General features: G+C 43.4%; 1 protein-coding gene across 2 annotated transcripts in view; it reads right to left on the reverse strand.

The window, feature by feature from the left end:
- LOC128941418 (secretory carrier-associated membrane protein 1-like) overlaps positions 1–21,723 on the reverse strand; it is an 82,569-nt gene extending 60,846 nt beyond the window's left edge. Inside the window, exons 1-2 of one of the 2 annotated variants that reach the window (XM_054283174.1) lie at positions 21,667–21,723; positions 16,416–16,493 (exon numbers count right to left, since the gene is read on the reverse strand). In XM_054283174.1, the coding sequence (XP_054139149.1) occupies positions 16,416–16,493; positions 21,667–21,723 (135 nt within the window). The remainder of the gene's footprint in view (positions 1–16,415; positions 16,494–21,666) is intronic. The other variant, XM_054283175.1, reaches the window with a different exon arrangement.
- Positions 21,724–21,967: the final 244 nt, after the last annotated feature.

Here is a 21,967-nt window from a genome sequence, read left to right on the forward strand (position 1 = left end):
CAGCCTTTGGGGCAGGGACATTCTATCCCAATGGGGAGCTTCCCTACGTATTCCCAGTTGGGATTTCTAATCGGGGCCACTGAGGAGCGCGCACTGCCAGATACCCCTCAGCTCACCTGGAAATACCATGACCTGATCTGGATCGAACAGTGGCCTCTCTCTAAAGTCAAACTGCAGGTACTACAAGCCCTTGTGGAAGAACAGTTTGCCAAAGGCCACATCGTCAAGACCACCAGCCCTTGGAACTCTCCAGTCTTCGTACTGCAAAAACCTGGAATGAACAGGTGAAGGCTCCTCCATGACCTTCGCAAAATCAACGAGGTCATCGAGGACATGGGCCCCCTCCAGCCTGGCCTACCTGCACCATCGATGTTGCCTAGAGACTGGACACTTGCTATCATAGATATTAAGGACTGCTTCTTCAGCATTCCACTGCACCCCCAGGATGCTCCACAGTTTGCTTTCTCTGTTCCCACTCTAAGCAGAGAGGCTCCACTCAAAAGATATCATTGGCATTTTCTTCCCCAAGGACTAAAGAACAGTCCCACTATAGGCCAGTGTTACGTTGCTCACATCCTGTCTCCTGTTCGGAACCTATTCCCAGATGCAATCATCCACCACTATATGGATGATATTCTGTTTGTGCATCAGACAAAGCTTACTTAGACAAAGTGCTTAAAAAGACCATTGAAACCATAGAAAAGGCAGGATTCAAGATCCGTGAGGACAAAATACAGTACATCAACCCATGGACTTACCTTGGAGTCCAGATCCGGGAAAGGACCATTGTACCCCAGCAGCTCGCCATCTGAGATGACCCAAAAACGCTGAGAGACTTACAAAGTCTGTGCAGATCCATCAACGGGCTATGTCCACTGCTAGGAATTACAACAGAGGACCTTGCTCCCCTGTTCAACCTTCTCCATGGCAACGAAGACCTGGACTCTCCATGCACTCTCACAGCAGAAGCCCGAGATGCCATCACCAAGGTCCAAGAAGCCCTGTCTTCACGCAAAGCCCATCGCTTTGAGCCCAGCCTGCCTTTCCAGTTCGTCATTCTGGGAAAAGCACCTCGATCCTATGGACTGATTTTCCAATGGGACACTCAACTTCGAGACCCTTTACTAATACTGGAATGAATCTTTACAAACAACCAACCTTCAAAGACAATTACCACCTTCCAGGAAATCATGGCACATCTAATAAAAAAGGCTAGAATTTGCCTCCGCTCTCTTGCAGGGTGTGAGTTCACATGCATATACTTGCCACTGACCACTAGGGACCTGGAGCATTTGCTCCAGACCAATGAAAATCTCCAGTTTGCCCTAGATAGCTATACAGGCCAAATTTCAGTTCATATCCCACAACACAAACTTTTTAATCCTGATGTAACCTTTCATCTGTCCCCAAAAGTAGTCCAAAGTAAAATAGCTCTCAAAGCTCTAACCATCTTTACAGATGGCTCAGGGTCTTCCCACAAGTCTGTAATGACATGGAAAGACCCTAAGACCCAAAAATGGGAATCTGACATCCAAATAGTGGAGAGATTGCCACAGATTGCAGAGTTAGCAGCTGTTGTCAGAGCCTTTGGGAAATTCAAAGACGAACCCTTTAATCTGGTCACAGATTCAGCTTATGTTGCTGGTATAGCTATGAGAGCAGAACACGTTCTTTTCAAAGAGGTTTCCAATCCAAAGTTATACCAATTGATTTCTAAATTAATACACCTAATCTCCCAAAGAAAGCAACCTTACCATATAATGCATATGAGGTCACACACTAACCTCCCAGGTATCATCACAGAAGGGAACAGGAAAGCGGATGCATTAGCCATGGCAGTAGAAACTGCTAATGTTCCTAACATCTTTGCCCGGGCAAAGTTGTCACACACATTTTTTCATCAAAATGTGCCTGCCCTTATCAGAATGTTCAAGCTCTCGAAAGATCAAGCAAAAGCTATTGTCACCACATGTCCAACCTGTCAAAACTACCAGATGCCATCTATGGGGATGGAAGTCAATCCTTGAGATCTGAACAGCTGCCAGCTGTGGCAGACAGATGTGACTCACTTCCCACCTTTTGGGAGGTCAAAATATGTGCACGTATCAGTCAACACATTTTCAGGAGCAGTATTTGCATCATCACATCCAAGAGAAACTACACAGCACACCATTAAACACTTCCTCCTTGCCTTTACTACCCTAGGAGTACCAAAGGAGATCAAAACAGATAATGCACCTGCCTATACCTCCCGTAAGTTAAAAGAGTTCCTCAGTGAGTGGGGAATAGAACACAAGACAGGCATACCTGCAAATCCTACAGGACAATCCATCGTAGAAAGGACACATCAAACCCTCAAAAGAGTCCTCAATCAGCAGCGCAGAGAAACAAGAACCATATCTCCAGTTGTAAGACTTTGCAAGGCTCTCTATGTCATCACCTTCCTTAATTGTACAACATCAGCCTGACCCCCCAATACTTCGCCGCTTCGCAAATACCACCCAAGCAAAGCTCACTGAGAAACCACCTGGGCTAGTAAAGGACCCAGAAACACACCAAATTTCTGGGCCTTTCCAATTGATTACTTGGGGAAGAGGGTATGTGTGTGTTCTACTACCATCTGGTCCAAGATGGTAGCCAGGAGAAAACATAAAACCATACCCAGGCACTGCAAACACTACTCCTACAAACACTGACAAAAATTCCCCTGAGTCAAACACAAGACCTTCTCAAAACCAAACCAGTTCTGCCTGGAGACAAAGAGGTCGCCGAATGTCCACATGCAGAAAAGACCATCCCATCACACGACAGCAGACAAAATAGAAAGCTGAACAACATACTGCTGCATCAAGCCATAAGCCAGACACAGCTGGAACACAAAACTGTTTTCTGAATTATATCTTATTACCCCTTTTTTACCCTAAAAAAGCGTATTATTCCCCTTTCTCAACTCTTACCAAAAACCCATAACCTTATACCCACTCCCCCATCCTCAGCTTAGAAAATAAAAAAGAGGGGGGGGGTGTCGTAACCCAGGACATGCCTCTGGCTGTCCTGGATGGCTCAAGACCCTGCCAGGGGGCTCAGAGACCTTGGCACAGAGCCCAAGACACTGGTGACTTTTACTTTGACCCATGGAGCAAATCACCAGTTTTATATGAAGAATTACAAGTCAAGAGAATTTAAGTAGAGTAATGGCTAGTTTGTCACGGGGTGAAAAATAGATTTTTGGGGTTTTTAGAATTGGGGGTCGGAGTCCCAAGATGGAGGAATTTGGGCGTGCCCTGTCCTTCTTCTTTCTTCTTCCTAGCCTCCATGTTCCGGGTGATGCTGGCCCTTTTGGATTGGTTTAAGAAGGTCGAAACTCACTGTCTAACATAGGTGATAGGTATTGGGAAGTTATGGTAAATAATGTGCACGTAGTTTTTAGTATAAAAAGATAACATCACCCTGAGGGCAGCCAGTGTGCCTCAACCCGACCTGCCAGACAGACCTGCAGCGGGACGGTGAAAGAATGTTATAGACAAGAAATAATAAATAAACTTGAGAACGAGAACAGAAAAATCCTGACTCCTTCTTCGACTGCTGGGCTGGGAAAAAGAGGCTTGTAAGGCTTGTATGTATCTCAGAGTCACTCAGACCAGCAGAGATTCGGAGGGGGGGGGAAGGAACGGAGGAAAGGAACAAGGCAGAAAACCCTAACCCTCCCCTCCCATCATAAAGATAACAAGTTTTGCTTATATTCCCTATCAGAAGCCTCATTCCTGTCCAAAGATGAAAAATATCTCCGTTGGTGCTGTCCTCACTGCTACCTGGATGTTCTTCACCGTACCGCATGCCTTCGGCTGGATTAGCCCACAGCCTAGCCATAATGTTTGAGTAACCTTAGCAAAGACATTAAAGCAGGATATCATGTGCGTGTCCATGGGAAGCACTGATAACCCACTTTCCACATGTCTAGTAGGAATTCCCTTCGTATCAGATGACTGGCCTGTCTATAACTCAGAGCTCCTTCACACCACAGGTAAGAGACCCAACCTGGTAGATACTTGGGACAAGTGGACAAAAATGTTGCCCAATGCTCTAGAGGAACCCCAAGAATTGGACCTGTTGGGGTCCTCCAAGGCTACATACTGCGTCAAATTTTACTTTAGTGGTCCGAAAAATAATTGGCCAAAAATTGACCAGACAAAAAATACATACCAAAAAGACATATCGCCCATTAACAAAGCCTATAACTATCCTGACTGATGTAATTACACGGCTTGTGTGATCTCTGTGTCCTCTCTCCACCCCAAAGTATTACCCAAGGGAACGTTTCTCATCTGTGGTGACAGAGTATGGGCTAGGATCCCCCCACAGCTCCAGGGAGGTCCCTGTACCCTTGGAAAACTTTCTACCCTCACTCCAAATATCACCCTGTTACATAACTGGAAAAAAGAACGTGAATTAAAACGCCACAAACAATCCTACACTGAATTTTATGAAAATTGTGATCCCAAATTATATGATTGGAACAAACCAATAAAGACTGCTGTCTCCCTGTTCTAACCATGGGTAGCTGCAGTTAAAGCCCTTGGTGAAATAAATCACCTCGGGTGCTGGCTCAGTAAGCAAGCTAACGCTACATCGGCTGCCCTGAGCGATCTCTTAAAGGAAGAAGAAACCACAAGACACGCATCAGTTCAAAATCAAGCACCAACTGACTTCCTGCTGCTTGCCCATGGACACAGCTGCCAAGACTTTGAAGGGATGTGCTGCTTCAATCTCTCTTCACACTTGGAATCCATCCACGCAAACATCCAGAAATTGAAGGAACTTGTGAAGGACTTAAAAGTAGAAAACAACCCAGACTGGATCAATGACCTTTTCAGTCAATGGGGATTAACAGGATGGGTTGAATCTTTGGTTAAGGGAATGCTGTGGATTCTCCTTGTAGTTGTTATTGTATTAGCTATGTTCTCATGCCTTGTTCATTGTTTCAAAAGAACTACAGGGAACGCCTTTTTTCTAAATACAGAAAGTGGAGTTGTAGCAGGCACAGGGCCTGCAAGGCCCCCCTGGTGATCAGCAGCCTAAGATAGGAAATGCCTAGTCATGATGATTGGACCTAAGAAGCCCCTTTTCTGCCTTCAGACCCTTGCTTCTCTCTCTGTAAGACTATAGGTCACTTTCCTTTTGACCCTTACTATTGGACAATTTCTAAAACTCCTAAACCCGATATAAAGAGCTACTTTTGCCTAGTTCAGCAGAAGACTGTCCCTGAGACCTTCGCAGAGGCTGCCAATAAAGACATTCTTGTGGAACCACATGCAGCGGTTCTCCTCTATCTCCCTGCGTCTGCCTAAGGCACGTAGCAAGCTAAAGAGCTGAAATCACAAAATGAGCTGATAATCACGAAAGAACTGATATCACCTAAGCTTGCTAAGGTAGCCTGCGGCTGGGAACTGCCTGGGAGCCCAGGCAAGCTGTGCTGAACAAGGCTGCGCTATCCAGAGCAGCGACGGCCAGATGAGGATACCCCAAAACCCAGTGAAGGCCGCATTAAGCCCTGTTCTGGCTAGGGCTATGCAGCCTCCCACCCCTTCCTGCCCGGAAGCTGCTGAGAGCCCGGCCTGGCCAGAACAGGGGCCGACGGGGGAGGGGGAGGGGGGGGGGGCAGCGGGCAGCCCAGGGAAAGGAGCCCGGCCCAGGGCAGGGCTGCCCAGTCTGGCCTGGCTGAGACGGGTGGGGCTAGGGCCTGGGCCTGTTACCTCTTTGCTGACTGGAAAAGAAAGAGAGAAGTTCCCAGGTTTTTCATCTTTAACATGTGTCTTTAACAGAAGCATGTTCAGCTTCTTAGTGGTTTAATAGATTGTCAGTTACACAAAAAGTTTTTGCTTTACTTCCCTGAATTCCTCCCATGTCAAACTGTGACAAAAGGGAATGGGGGTTATGGTCAGTTCATCAACTATGGTTTCTCCTGCTGCTCAGGGAGAGGAGTCGTTCCCCTGTTGTACCATGGGGTCCCTCCCACAGGAGACAGTTCTCCACGCACTTCTCGGATGAGGCTCCATCTCAAGAGCAGCAGCTCTCTGCGACCTGCTGCAATGTGAGTTCATCCCACAGGCAGTAGTTCTCTCCAAACTGCTGTGGCATGGGTCACTCTGCCACGGGGAGCAGTCCTTCAAGGACAGGCTGCTCCAGAATGGGAGTAGGAACCCTCTCTCCATGGGTCTCCCATGGGCTCACAGCCTCCTCCAGGCATTCACTTGCTTCGGCATGAGGCTCCTCCACAAGCTGCATCCCAGTGGATCTCTGCATTCCTGTGGCCCTCCTTGGGCTGCAGGGAGACAGCTGCTTCACCATGGTCCCCACCACAGCCTGCAAAGAAATCAACTCTGGTGCCTGGAGCACCTCCTCCCCCTCCTTCTTCACTGACCTTGGTGTCTGCAGAGTTGCTCTTCTCACATGTTCTCACTCCGCTGTTCTCTGGCCGTAATTAAAACTGCGCCCCAACTTTTTGTTTTGATTTCTTCTTAAATTCGTTATCACAGAGGCATTATCACCACTTCTAATTGGCCCAGCCTTGGCCAGCAGCCTGTCCATCTTTGGAGCCACCAGGGGTTGTCTCTGCTGGACACTGAGGAAGCTTCTAGCAGTTCCTCACAAGAGCCACCCCTGTAGCCCCCCTGCTACCTAAAACCAGGCCATGCAAACCCAATACAAGAATGTACCTGGATTTTTTACCATTGTGCCCCCCCCCATTCACTTTTACAAAAGGGAAAACCGTAGATGTGGAATACAGAACATGAGGAGGCGGTTAAAACCCTAATACAGGAATTAAGAATTTATCAGTTGCTGTGACCAGTACATCTCCGGGACCCCATTATAGAAGATTGGGATTTTGTTGAGCATTGTACCTACTGTAACCTGTTTTAAAGTGGCCCAGACAGACCCAAGAGACCTTTAATGTTCAGTTTGACTACTTTTAAAGAAACAGAACAGAGATATTCCAAGCGGGAAAAGGGGCTTTTATCTTTAGTCTGAGCAGTAATACAAGCTGAAAAAAATGCATCAGGAACAACCTGTGCAAACCAGAGGACCCTTTAACTTGCTGGAAGTAATCCTAAAGGGTAGTCCTCCCCTAGAAGGAATTGCACAAAAATCTACATGCAGGAAATAGTATGCCTACTTGACAGGGATTGCAGAGGGAATAGAATTAACTGAAGGACAAGCTAAAACAACCACGTTTCAAATGCTTATAAATGCAGACCCATTAGCATTACACCAACCTTTCAAATCCTCACCAATTTTAAATGCACCTCCCTTTAACAAACACTGGCAGGAGATATCTGTTTCACTGGTGCCTCAGCAAGTAGGATAAATGGTAAATGCCAATACAAGGCTACTGCATTAAACATTAACACAGGCAAACAAGTAACAGAAGAAGGTGAAGGTAGTGCACATGTAGAGAAATAGCTACATGACAGAAGTCATGTAGACATTCGCTTGTTAGCCGACCAGGAGCTGAGAAAGTACCGAACACAACTAGTTTGAGTTTTTGCACCTGCAAGATAGCGTATCCTTAAGCCTAGCTGAGTATAATAATGAGTAGACAGAGAGACGTGAGAAATAAGAGTATGTAAGCCCAAAAGAATGAAGAAGAGTTGATAGTATAGTTAACCAATAAATCGCTTAGCTTACAGAATATTCATAAGCTTATTATTTGCTGTATAAGTGTCTAATGCTCTCTTCAATAAAAAGAACTTGCTTATCACTCATATTGAGTGTCCGAGTCTCCCCTCACCAACAAATAGCTCATCCCCAACAAACAGATCATTTTCTGCAACATGCACAAGTAGGAGAAATAGAAATAGTTGTTCTTGCAGCTGAGAATGGAGAAAAACTGATGTATGTAGACTCCTATGCTGTTTGGGCTGGCACCACACAGTGACTCTGTCAATGGGAATCACTGAACTGGGAAGTAAACAGATTTCTGGTTTGAAGAACTCAAGATTGGAAATTACTGCTATATATAGGCAGAAAAACACCATTCAAGATGGGATAGGTTAAAGTTTATGCCAAGAATGATAAACCAGTCACACATTGGAATCAAAAGGTGGATGAACTGACTAATATCAGTGAGATAAAAAGAGGACCACTTAAATTCTGAGTGGTATCAATTGGGAGAATGACTGCATCAGAAATTAGGTCACACTTGGTAGAGAAGCAATTTACTTTGCTGAACAGAGTAAAGGTGGTCTACCTGGCAAATTGATTCTATCTGGCCATTCAAACCATCTGCAGGATATCAATACATCCTCACAGGAGTGAAAGTGGTCTCCAGCCTACATATGGCAACTAAGTGCCATAAGGCCAAAAAAAAGGCATTTGGATGAAATGCAGTATGGAGGCTATTGTCTTGTCTTTCAAGTTTGACTACCCCAGATACCATCCAAAGTGATAATGGTGCACATTTCTCCTGTAAGGAAGTGAAAGAATGGGCTAAAAAGGAAGAAATTCCATGGATATTCCACACTCCATATTAGCCCAAATCAAATGAAATAGTGAAATGGGCGAATGCCTTATTGAAAGGAAGCCTTAAACCACATGAGGCCTAGTGGGCTGCTCAACTTTCCAAAATACTTCATCAATTAAATAACAGATGGGCCAATTGGGAGTCTTGTGAGATGCATGTTCTTAGCAAAAGTGGAACTTCATGTTCCACCAGCCAACAATACAAAACCCCCAATACCACTACAACAAGGACAATCACTTATGGTGAGTTTACCAGATTGGAACTGTGCCTATGACTAACTAAACCTTGTGGACTGTGGAGGCCTTTGAGCCTCTTAGGGAAACTTCTAGGATGTTGCCTTGGAAGAATTTACCAGAGGCTTTGAGAATATCTCACTCCTCAGGGAGAGTCAAAAGGGGCTTCTCCCATGATGCCCTGCAGCATTATGTTAATCTGCCCTTTCCTCATATGTCACTGCCCTTTGCCCTGGCCCTTGTACTACCCCTGTGCCCCTAAATAATTGGCTCCAGTCCCCATACTTAACCCAGGGCCCTGCACTGTTTGCTCATTTTTGTCCCTGGATTCCTTCAGTGTAATTCTCCAATAAACCTTGCTGGAACTCTATACAGAGACCCTTTCTATCTTTCTTCGCTGACCTAGCTGTGGTGAGAGTGTGGATTGAGTGACTGTCTGTACTTGTCCGAGCAGCTTTCTCAGAAGACACTTTCGGGAAAGGTAGCAGTAAAACATCATCCATATTACCATGCTTTTACAGTGGACCACTTGTTTGGGAAGCTACTGACAGCAGTTGTGCACTGCACAGAATTAGTGCACAGAGGATTTTCCCATCTTTTTAATGGGGTAATCCATCCAGACAAACCCAGCCAAGACATGTATGGTTTTACCTTTCAGGAACAATACCCGGAATGATGCCAGCATGCATCCACTGAAGATTAAGTTAACCACTGAAGGACTGCTTATCCTTTATGCAAGAGTAATCAGCACCAAAATGAAACAAATTTGGCATACACATCAAAAAGCTCAACCCAACAGATGGGAGACCCTCACTTCTTTTATCTGCAAAGAAATCACTATGGTTATGGTCATAACCATACTTAAGCCCAAATGCATTTCAGTGATACTTGCTTATGAAACAAGCTATAATTGCACAAATTTAGGAGCCCCACCTAATGACATGAATTTCGCAGAAGGAAATACAACCATAATTGTGACGGTGTTCACAGGGGTCTTAGGATGAGGGAAGAGATGCAGATCTCACTCCATGTTTCAGAAGGCTTGATTTATTATTTTATTATATTTATTACATTAAAACTATACTAAAAGAAGAGAAGAAAGGGTTTCATCAGAAGGCTAGGCTAAGAATAGAAAAGAATGATAACAAAGGCAGCTGTCTCAGACTCTCTCTCCAAGCCAGCTGGGCTGTGATTGGCCATTAATTATAAGCATCCAAGATGGGCTGATCAAAGATCCACCTGTTGCATTCCACAGCAGTAGATAACCATTGCTTACATTTTGTTCCTGAGGCCTCTCAGCTTCTCAGGAGGAAAAATCCTAAGGAAAGGATTTTTCATGAAAAGATGTCTGCGACACATATTATGCGAAACACAATCTCCAACTGTCCTGGGTTGACTATATGATGCTTTTATCCCCAATCGTCTCATTCTGTTTATGTTGAATAATAAGTTTTGTACCTTTAAGAGTGTTCCAGAGAGTGAAGGCGGGGAGAGAAGAAGCGCACAGTTTTGTTTTGTTTTCAGACACCGCACTCCTCCTCCACATTCCTGCTCCTGGACTGTGTTGTCTGTGGATGAACAGACAGTGGGACAGAGCTCTCCTTTGCTTTTAGTTAGTTTAGCTAGCTGAGGCAGAGAAGTTCCCTGGACTGTTTTTTTTCTTTTTGTTTGGACCTCTTGAAACTGCTCTGGACTAAACAACCAGGAGAGCACCGGCAGCTGCACCTGTGGCCCACCGGGCCAGGCTTGGCTTGCGACAATTCCAGCACCAGAGGGACTGATCAGAGACTGAGTGAGCTGAGCTTCAACCCGGGTTTTTTCTCAGTTTGTCATCTCTTTTAGAGTGGCAAGGGGTCTCATTGTTTGAAATTGTTTTGGTTTTATTGTTTAATAAACAGGTTTTTTCCACCTTTCTCCAAGGAGGTATTTTTTCCTCCCGGACCAGTTGGGGAGAGGGGATGATTGGATCTGCTTTTCCCACCGGAGCTCCTTTGGGGGATTCTTCCCCAAATTTGCTCTAAACCTGGAAACCAACCAACAATGGGAAAATATACTTACTCAGTTTTCAATATATCTGTCTCATTCTGCTATAAAAGAGGGGATCAGGGAGGATTTCTTTTCATAGGTTTCTCTGACAAAAATAAAGCGCAAATGTGGCAATATTATATCTGAGGACTGTTTATTGATAAAAAAGAGTAAGTGTTCCTACAAAGGGGGATAAGAAAAAGAGCAGAAAGGGGAAAAAGAGAGAGGGAGAAAGAAACAGAAGACGGGGACAGCACTACCACAAGAACCCTGGCCCTCTGTCAGTGTTGGCTTGGCAGACAGAGCGTGTGTGCTGTGAACCGCGGTATGTCTGCATAGCTCCCATGGCGAGCTGGATGCTATTTCCAAACAGCAGCAGGCTGTGTGTTCCTTCCATCAGGGAGAACAGGCTGCTGTGGCCATGGGTGCACTCCTGGAGCAGTGGTGTGTTCTCAGGGTCGAGGCACTGCGGCTGCAGGCACAGCTGAGTGCAAGCAGCAGTGACAAATTGGTTGCTACGGGTTACTGCTACAGCAGGTTGGTGCGGCAGGCAGCACAGGAAACACAGTGGCAGTGGCTGTGCACGGGAAACGCAGCAGAGGTGGCTGGCTGCAGTGGCACCCACTCTGTCGGGGAGACAGAGGAGCATGAGGTCGTTGCGATGACAAGCTGGTTTGCAGGAAGAGTGAAGCAGGGCAAAGCAGGTACAGGCAGGAAAGCAGGACCACAGGGAGGAAAAAGCAAGGGGGGGCAAGCAGACCCTACAGGTGAGCCCCTGCTCCCTCCAAGGTACCCAAAGAAAAATGGCTCCTGTTGTGTTGCAGCTAGCTGCTTTTATGTGCTAAGGCTCCTCCCAAAGCCCAACTTCTCGAGCATTTTTTGTGGGCACTTTTTGCATGCATTCTTCGTGGCCATCCGGGCATTTTCCCTGTCAGCAAGTAAGGGGGTCACTTGCAGTCCGATCCTGGAGGCTTTCTCTGCCCTGATTGGCTGCCAGGCAAAGTCTCTCTGGGTACAGGACTGCCAGTACATGCACAGTCCCTATAGGAATCTCCCACTTCATGTGTAACATATGTTGAGGCATAAACAAAAATCAGATTGGTCCCTCTCAATACCTCCTTCAAAAAATGGAATAGGTGTTACAAGGCCAGTAACTGTTCAATAAGTGTTATACTAAAACAGAATATAGAAAAGGAAGTAGTACACATGTGGCGATATAGCCACAACTGTAGTTGGGATAATGTACATCGGCACAAGAAAAACTAACTTAGCCTCCACAATGCATTTTGCTACCTCTGAGACCCCCAATAAGACTACCGAAACCTTATCCCCACAGATTTCTAAAATTGGACCCTATGCCATCAAATATACAGGCCAGCAATAAGTGCTATTTAATCCTTCATGGTCCCTCAAATGAGTAGAAATGTCAATACAGATCAATATCTCTGCAATTAAACCTGCCTGCTCACCACTCCTCTCTACATCCTATGCAGGGTGGTCAGCATGGCTGCATGGATGGACCCTCACCTCTCCAAAACGATCCAGGAGAGATGTGACCAGTATCCTGAGGACAGGATTAGGAGTAATAGCATGGATGCTGAAGTCCTAGCAAACAAAATAAACTCAGTAACAAGTGATTTGTACCAATTGGAACATCTATTACGATCTTCCTTACTAGCATTAGGAACTACCCAATGGCTCTTATCAGATATATTACCTCAACAGGAGAGGACTGATAAAAAGGATCACCAGCTAAGTGAATGCTAGCTCTTAGTTGAATCCAAGCTCAACTGTGGATGCAATCTATGGTACCATCAATTATAAGAAAAGGTAAAGCAAGCACCTTACTCACTGAAATTTGAAAGAAAATCTGGGATAATGCAGCTGAATTTGAAAGGGAATTCTAATTCTGGTAGTATTTAGTAAATTTCACTTATGACCCCATCAACAATAAGGCCACAGCATTTGTCTTAACCATACACAATGTTTTAGCATATACCATATACCTGATCATTGTGCTAGTATTAAATCACCATGAAGCTGTTCTAGCCATTAGAACATAGAGCATGGGCCTAACAAAACAGAAATAAATGGCAAACTAATTATGTTAATGCATGCATTATATGAAGACAACAAGGATTTATTTGTGAGAGTAACACCAAAGCCCAAGACATTTGTCTTGACACTGAACAAAATGTTTGTCATTTTGAAATACATCCTGATGAAACCCTTGAAACTGTACTCATATATGTTGGATAAGGATGTGTTTGTATGAAAACCCTTTGTGATTTCATTTTTGTAGATAACATTACTGTAGATGTAAACAATCACTCAAATGACTCACGTTTGTAACTTTAGTTAAGTTATTGGATGTGACTCATCTCCTGTTAGTTCTTATCAATTGTTACAATCTAATTATATGTTGAGTGAAGATTTATTGCCAACTCCCATCAGAATGAATCTTACATTGGTGAAGAAACTACTACAGCATGATGACCCGTGTCAACTGCTAGAACGTGTCCAAAACGATGGACACAAAACTCTAATCATGGTTTATCATGATATGGAAGGGATACACCATGTTTTAGAAAGAGTGAAGAAGGATGAAAAACACCTTGTTGGGAAACTCTTCTTGGATGGTCACCAACAGCAACAGGAGTGTTTAATCTTATACTTCACTCAGTTGTGATTTTGCTGACTCCAACTCTGATATGTATATTGCTTATAATTATATTGCATATAAAGCTTTAGTACATGATAAAACAAATAACACAACTTCAACCACCCAAAACATACAAATCAATGAATAACAAATAACAGTGCTTCACTATCTACTTACCATGGATCTATCACCACACAAACCATCTGTCATTGCATGGCATCCCCGAACGGGTAATAATTAGCATTGACTCCACAATTCACAGAAGGCTGATCAAACCATCTTGATTAAGAAACCCATTGCTTTTATAGACAGTTACAACACAGGTGGAATTGATTGGTCCTTCAATCAAAACCCATCACCATTGGCTAATTAAGAAACCACTCTTTGGTAAACAAATCTCCATAACACATTCTACATATTCACAATATCAGGTGCAGCAAGTTAAGATAAGAATTGTTTCTCATTCTTTTCTCTGATCTTCTCACAGCCTTTCCCAGGACAATGCCTGGGAAAGTTGTGTGTTGCTCTCTGTGGCCAGAGAGCTGCTGCCACAACCATCAATATACAATTTATGGCACAGAGGCAAGACCATTCTGTGAAGGCAAGATGAATTGATTATAGTCATGGGTTGGAGTATGACTGTTGGGAGGAAAGGTTTAAAAGTGGAAGAAAGGCAAGAAGGATGGCAGAGGACAGTAGATTCAATCAAGTGACCTTGCAGCTGGGAATGCTAAACCCTGGAGAATAATAGCTAGGAAATGCCATATATTATGACTACTGCTGTTTATCCTATATCTGCTATGAGAAGTAGAATCTCTGTGTAGGGATAACATAGGTGTTTGGAGAGACTTGGGAAGCTCTCTCATGGACATGCCTGAGCTCTGTCTTGGGAGAGAGATCAAAGCACAGATCACAGCATGGTGGTAAAACTACATGTGCGTGGGCCCCTGATAAATGGGTGCAAACAGCAGCCCCGCCACCCACTAGCATGAAATGAGTCTAACAGTTGCCTGCATTCCTGCTTGTGTGTCTCCTCCAGCTAGTGAGGTAATGAAATAAAATTACTCTTTGCATATGAGCTGTGGTTTTGTGGTTGTTCCAGCTGCCTGCCTGCATTAACTCACACAGTGACAGTGTGCTTTCATATAAGTCCATCATCTTAATAAATAGTGGACAGCCCATGGCCCATTGAGCTCTCCTGCATGGCAGCGGGCTGCACACCTGGATCTCCCCTTAAGTAGGGACACCTTTCAAGGTTACTCCTTGAGGTTGAAAGATTCCTTACTATTGTAGCAGCGAGCCCCTGAATTGGGAATAATGAGCATTGACTCCATGATTACAGAAAGCTGATAAATTGCTTTATTCTACTATACTATTAAAAAAACCATCACCCTTGCAGATAGTCCGATACAGACTTCTACCAGATTGGTCAATCAAATCCAAATACCATCACCAGTGTCCAATTAAGAAATCACCCTTTGGTAAACAAATCTCAATAACACATTCCACATGTGCACAACAACAGGTGCAGCAAGTGAAGATAAGAATTGTTTCTCATTCTTTTCTCTGATCTTCTCACAGCTTCCCAGGAAAATCCTGGGAGAGAGCTATGTCTCTCTCTGTTTAGAGGATATGTGATTTCCACACCTTACCACAATAGATGCTTGGTGATTAATAGCATGCTAAACTAAGTGATACAAAAGAATGATTCTGCACATATAATCCTTTAGACATAAACTGTTGATCAAGTCTGAGACTAGGATTGGATTCCACTGAACCTAGACTCTTCTCTGAGGAGTTCAGAAAGCAAAGGAGTCCTTTCTGAACCTCATGACTCCATGGAAGGGTCTTCTCAACTACTTTATCTGACTGTGTCCTCTATGCAGTAAATAATCAAGTGTACCTTGCCATCAAATCTTGTCAAACCAGTCACATTTACCATTAAATCTCGTTAACTCACTGTTTTATATCAATAAATAAAATTATTGTTGCTTCTCTCTTATAAGTGAAGTGCATCATTCCATTCACAACAAGACAAAACTCAATTCTGTTTTGGGCCCCTTTCAGCAAGTCACCTTTCCTGTAAGGGTCAAAGATCATTTAAATCAATCTATCCACTGAATCCTCCAAATACTTGATGGGACTATCTATCCTTACACATTTTCCATTACCTCTAGGTAGCTCTTAACATAGACTATCTCAAATTGGAAGGGATCCATAAGGATCACTAAGTCCAACTCTCTGCTCCTCACAGGACTACCTAAAACCAAACCATATGACTTGAGGGCATTGTCCAGATGCTCCTTGAACTCTGGCAGGCTTGGTGCTGTGACCACTTCCCTGGGGAGCTTGTTCCAGGGATCAACCAGCCCCTCAGTGAAGAACCTTTTCCTAAGGCCCAATCTGAACTTCCTGTCATACAGATGCATTCCATTTCCAGGCATCCTATCACTGGTCACCAGAGATGAGATCACCTCTTCCTTGCTACCTGACCTTGAGGAAGTTGTAGACTGCAACAAGGTCATCTGCCTTCTGTTCTCCAAGCTGAACAAACCAAGTGACCTCAGCTGTTCCTCATAAGTCTTGCCCTCAAGACCTCTTACCATCTTGGTGCCCTTTTCTGGATGCAGTCTAATAGATTGATGTCCTTCTTAATATTGAAGTGCCCCAAAATGCACACAGTACTCAATGTGAAGCTGCACCAGTGCAGTGTAAAGGGGGACAATCATCTCCCTCAACCAGACAGAAATGCAGTGCTTGATGCACCTCAGGACACGCTTGTCCCTTTTGGTTGCCAGGGCACATGGTTGACTCATAATCAACTTGCCATCAATCCAAACTTACAGATCTCTTTCTACAGGGCCTCTCTTCCCCCAGTTTGGATGTTTTACATCAGTCCCAAACACTTAAAACAATATCCTACAAATCTTACCTAAAAAGATAAATGGTATTATTAGTAAATAAATGTGCTTACTGTACTTGAATCAGAGAAAGGATTGTACTCATCTAGTCCTGGTGGAACATTTCTTGTCACTTGTGTAACAGAAGGATCCTAGAAGGGAAAACAGTTCTGTAAATGTATGCATATGTATACAAGCAACAAGTCAACAGATATCATCATATCGTATAAAACTCTAAAAAAGTTTATTTTCACAAAAAAAAAAAAAATCCATCTCTGTCTCCAAAACTACATCATCCTGAGCTGGTTAAATACTTTTATCCATAATCTGAATGAGGGGATTGAGCTTACCCTAAGTAAGTTTGCAGACATCACCAAGTTGGATACTGATCTGCTTGAGGGTAGGAAGGCTCTGGCAGAAGGATCTAGACAGGTCGGATCAATGAGCCCAGACCAATTGTATGAAGTTCAACAAGGCCAAGTGCTGGGTTCTGCACTTGGGTCACAACAACCCCCTGCAGTGCTACAGGCTTGGGGAAGAGTGGCTGGAAAGCTGCCCAGTGAAGGACCTGGGTGTGTTGGTCAACAGCCAGCAGAACGTGAGCCAGCATGTGCCCAGGTGGCCAATAAGGCCAATGGCATCCTGGCTTGTATCAGAAATAGTGTGACCAGCAGGGCTAGGGAAGTGATTGCTCCCCTGTCCTCAATATAGGTAAGGCCACACCTTGAACACTGTGTCCAGTTCTGGGCCCCTCACTCTACAGGGAGGGCATTGAGGTGCTGGAGCATGTCCAAAGAAGGGCAACAAAGCTGATGAAGGGTCTGGAACGTAAGTACTAGAAGGAGCAGCTGAGGTAGCTGGGGTTGTTTAACCTGGAGAAAAGGAGGCTCAGGGGAAACCTAATCACTCAACAACTACCTGAAACGAGGCTGTGGCACAGTGGAGGTCGGCCTCTTCTCCCAGGCAACTAGCAACGGGAAAAGGGAAAATGACCTAAAGTTGTGCCAGGGGAGGTTAAGGTTGGATATTAGGAATAATTTCTTCACTAAAAGAATGTTAAAGCATTGAAACAGGCTCCCCAGGGAAGTCGTAGAGTCACCACCTGTTAAGGAATAGGTGGAACCCTAGGTTCTGAGGCAGAGTCAGTTTATTACAGCTCGAGCTGGGTGCCTTCAGAGAGGGACCCTAAACTGATATCCAAAGATTTTTAGTTTTTTAATATTTATTATATATTTGTAGCTCTGTAGATTGCTAATGCATGGTTGTAGCTCCTAGTACTTTTCCTACGCTTTTTCCTTACATTTTGGAACAATAAGCTAACCTTCTAACACATTCCTAAAATACTGTTTTGTCTTATTTTGAAGAAGAGAACCAAGTGCAAAGGCATTCTATTTTCCAACCAGAATCTGGGAAGACATAACAAAGTGGAGTAAAGAAGCCCCTGAACCAATTTCATTGGGGTAGTACCCGGGGAAATATTACCAAACATACTAAACTTCTAATTGGACAATATATGATAGGTTTACTAATCAACTACCCTTATAAAAGTTGTAGAAATACTGTATCTTATGTGGGTTTTGCCATATTGTCTACTTGAAGGCTTTTAAGCAAAGGTTTGCTTTTATATTATCATTCTAACATTGTTTGGGAAGGTTTGTTCTATTTCTGGGCAACAGAACAAAGAAATCCCTGGGCCTTGATGCCCTTAAGGTCCGTGCACCCTATCTTCACACGCTCTGCATGCATCCCTTGGTCCGATAGAGATTTCAGGTCTCGGGTCTTCTAACACCTCACTGGATTCTTTCTCCATGTCCATGTGGGCAGACCATTAACTGCTCTTATCTTCCAGCTTGGGCCAGCCTTGAGGCCCTCCAGGGTCTCAACCCTTATTTGAAGGTATCCAGTCTTTCTCTGTTTCCTCCCCTGCTTAGCCATTCATGCTGACAGAGTTCATTTAGAGTTCACCTATGCTAACTTTTGAGTAGAGCATGCTCATGCTAAGCTGTAAGCAAGTCACAATTCATCTTAAACCTACACAATTAATTTCTAATATTCTATAAGTAAACTTATTTTAATCCCCAACACCATCCCTGGAAGTGTTCAAAAAATGAATAGACATGGCACTTCACTTTATGGTTTAGTGGGTATGGTGGTATTTGGTCAAAGGTTGGACAAAATGATTTTCCAATTTTAATGACTATGATTCTTATAAAACTAGATTAACACAGTCTAAAAGAAACACTTTGTCATACATTTGATTTTTAAGGGGAAAATGCTCTCAACAAATAAGGGAAGACAACTGTCTTTCTGTGTTGACCATTGGACTCCACAATTGTACATCCAAAGAACACAGCAAAAAAAAAGTTTTCTGTAAACTCTTGGTTTCCCTACCCAGAAGTACCTCCAACACCTTCAGCAATAGGAAAAGGATTTCAGAAAAATGAAGCTGAGGAAACGGTGTCCCATAATATCAAAAGCGCCTCTGCTTCAGCTTCTACCTGAACTGGTAATATTAACAAAAAGATGTAATTTTTTCCTTCAATGAACTCTACAGTAAAATAAAAAAAAATGCTTAAGGTTTAGCTTGAGAAAACAACTTCAAGAATTAAATATTTTTCTGTGCTAGAGAGAGGCTGGCTTGATTCTGCAGAAGAGCCAAAGTACCCACTATCATAGACCACACTAACTTCCTAAGAAGAAAAATTGTACTTATTTCACGTGATGCCTGGTTTCACTACATTGTTTCTGTGGCTTAATTTAAGGTGTTTGCATCTTCAGAACATAAGAATGGATAGACTACCTGGATGTCCAGGTGTAGGCTGCTGGACTTGGAATTGTTCTGAACACATCAGCGAACAACTGATGCCAACAGGAACTGCACTTCATAATTCAAAACTACTTAAAATATTTCTAAAAAATTAGACCTGATATCCCAAGGAATACACAGAATTACTGTGAACCATTCACCTTACACTCATTGCATCTCACTTTAAAAATGGAGCCAATGCAAACTCATCTAAATGCAGCAAGAATAACTACAAAGCACTCCTACTTATTGCTGCAGAATAATAAAACGCTGAATTTAGAAGTTAATCAGGATGTGAGTAATGAACATGTAGAACAAATGCTGTGCAGGACCACATGCTCAAAGAAAAAGTGGCATTTAAATGAATGCTATCAAATTTGTATGTCATGGCATGTATCCTAGTGGTTAAAAAAGTGATAACTATGATATTCTATTGGAATAAGTAAGTCTACATTGGCATAACTTATTTTTCTGTATTTGATATTTCACCTAGATAATAAAGTTAAAATGCATTCTTTTTTTAGGGCTTTTTTGAATATAAAGAAAGAGAAAAATGCCACAAATACAAGTTCCAATAGGTGATAATATACAGACACCAACACAAAGCTGCAGCATTGCTGGAACCACCAAATATCCAGAGACCTCAACCCGCTGCATGATTTAAGTGATTAAAAATTCAGCTACCCTCTACAAATACAGAAAATAGGGAATTTCTAAGAAAGATTTTAAATATTTGATGTCAGCTGCTGAATGCAACAACTGTAAAATGCCTTGTCCAATCTCAGACTGAGAATGCTATGTCCTAGTGGACCAGTACTTCTACCCGAAATGGACCTGCCCTTGCACTAACTCCTTGCCACAACCTGGTTGTCTTCAGCCACCTAGCCATTTCCAGTCCCTGCTCCTTAAGAGTGTTGATCCCACTAATTATCATCTTGCTCACTCAACTTCTTGTTCACTCCTTCCAGTTCACAAGTCCTTCTCCAGCCTTATCTCTCCTAAGCTTCTGCCAATTCAGCACCTTGAGTTTCTGGTCTTTTAATTTAATTATTAGTCCTACCAATCAGAGCATAATTTAAGTATAGGCCATTTTTCATAACCAGATATTGCAGCTATTGGTGCACTGAAGTCACATACAGTCATTTCAGATGACATTTTAAGGATCTGAACTAGTTCAGGAGACCGGAATTTTAACAAATCAGCACAACCTAATTAATTATTTTCCATCTAATCTTTAATTTTATTTGCTCCTTGCAATCCCTTCCCCATAATATCAATCTCAAAAGCAAAGATTAGTATCACACTTGGTATAATGAGGAGTCGGGTACAAGCAGCACCCCAGTGTTTACATCAAAAAAAGAAAAGTCAGAAAAAAACGCCAAAACCAAACAAAAGAAAACCAGAAAACCACAGCACATATATCTCAAACATATAGAACTATTAAAAATGTCTCCTATGCTAGTGCATACGGACCCGCTGCTGTCCAAGGCTAACCCAATCAGTAATGGTGGTAGTGCCTCTGGGATAACATATTTAAGAAGGGGGCCTGGGAGGCAAACTGCTGTGCAAGGGCAGCCATAAGTGAGAACATGTGAGAGACTCTGCAGAAACCAAGGTCAGTGAAAAAGGAAGGGGAGGAGGTGTTCCAGGCGCCGGAGCTGAGATTCCCCTGCAGCCTGTGGTGAAAAGTATCACATCTGGATAATATTAATTGTTAAAAAAGAGATAAATTAAATAGCCACTGACTCAAAACCAACAATATTTTATGATCAATCCAAGCCAGCAAATACTTGAAAAAAGAAATTCTGTTTTATCAACTAATTTTTTTTTACTTTCAGGAGATACCAAAACTGAAAAATAATTTCCTTTTAGACTTCCAAAAGAATTAACTACCCAAAATACTGAGCAAACTAGAGGTTTCTGCTTAAGCTTTATCTTCCCAGAGAACATATTTTTTGATTCAACATCAAGTAAGAATATCTGCTGTAATCTTTTTATTAAAAGGCATGAAAATAGACACAGGAAATCTCACAAAGTAGATCACAAAAAATAAGTAAAACTAAAATATTAAACAAAAAAACTGCATCTATCTTTAGACCTTGGCAATAACTCTTCCACATGATGCTCCCCTCTCCTTTCCCTGCCATACTAATGACAGGAATAAGATGAATCTGTCTTTACAAACGTATTGTGTCAATCTGCTGGGAGATTGTGGACACTAACCTCTAGCGACGTGAATTTTTTGCACACCATCTGTGATTTTACACAAGCACACGAAGCAACTTCAAAGGTAAAGAAAAGAAATAATCTCATTATATAAAACTGTTCCCCCCTCCCGAGGCCAGCACTACCCCACAGCGCTGCGCCTTCCCGACCCACCGCGGCTGAGAGCGACCTCCCAGCACACAGCAGAGCCGAAAACACTCCCCTCTAGGACACCCGTAGCTTCACGCAGCTTGCTCTGCTCCCGCCGCGGCACTGAGGAAGGCTCACGGCATCCCTGTCCCCCGCTGCTTCACCTTGAAAGGATTATTGAGGTCCGGGTCTGCAAAAGGATTGTTGTCGAAGTCCGACATGGCAGGCGCAAGCGGGTCGCTACAATCACTGGGGAGCCACTATCACCAACTGCTGCGACCGAAGTCCAACCCCAACAAGCCAAAGAAGAAAATGGCTGCACCGGAAGCGAGATTGCGGAGCGGAAGCGCCCTGGAAGAGAAAAAAGCTCCTACTCCCAGGGCGAGCAAGATAGAGTAGAGGTTGGAAGAGTTTTAGCTCTTATATACGTAGCTCTAGTGACTCAAGTAATCCGGTGACTTCAGT

The sequence above is a fragment of the Melozone crissalis genome, unplaced genomic scaffold (assembly GCF_028551555.1).
Source record: "Melozone crissalis strain CALT ecotype California unplaced genomic scaffold, PUWL_Pcris_2 ptg000035l_1, whole genome shotgun sequence".
In the NCBI taxonomy this organism is placed as follows: Eukaryota; Metazoa; Chordata; class Aves; order Passeriformes; family Passerellidae; genus Melozone; species Melozone crissalis.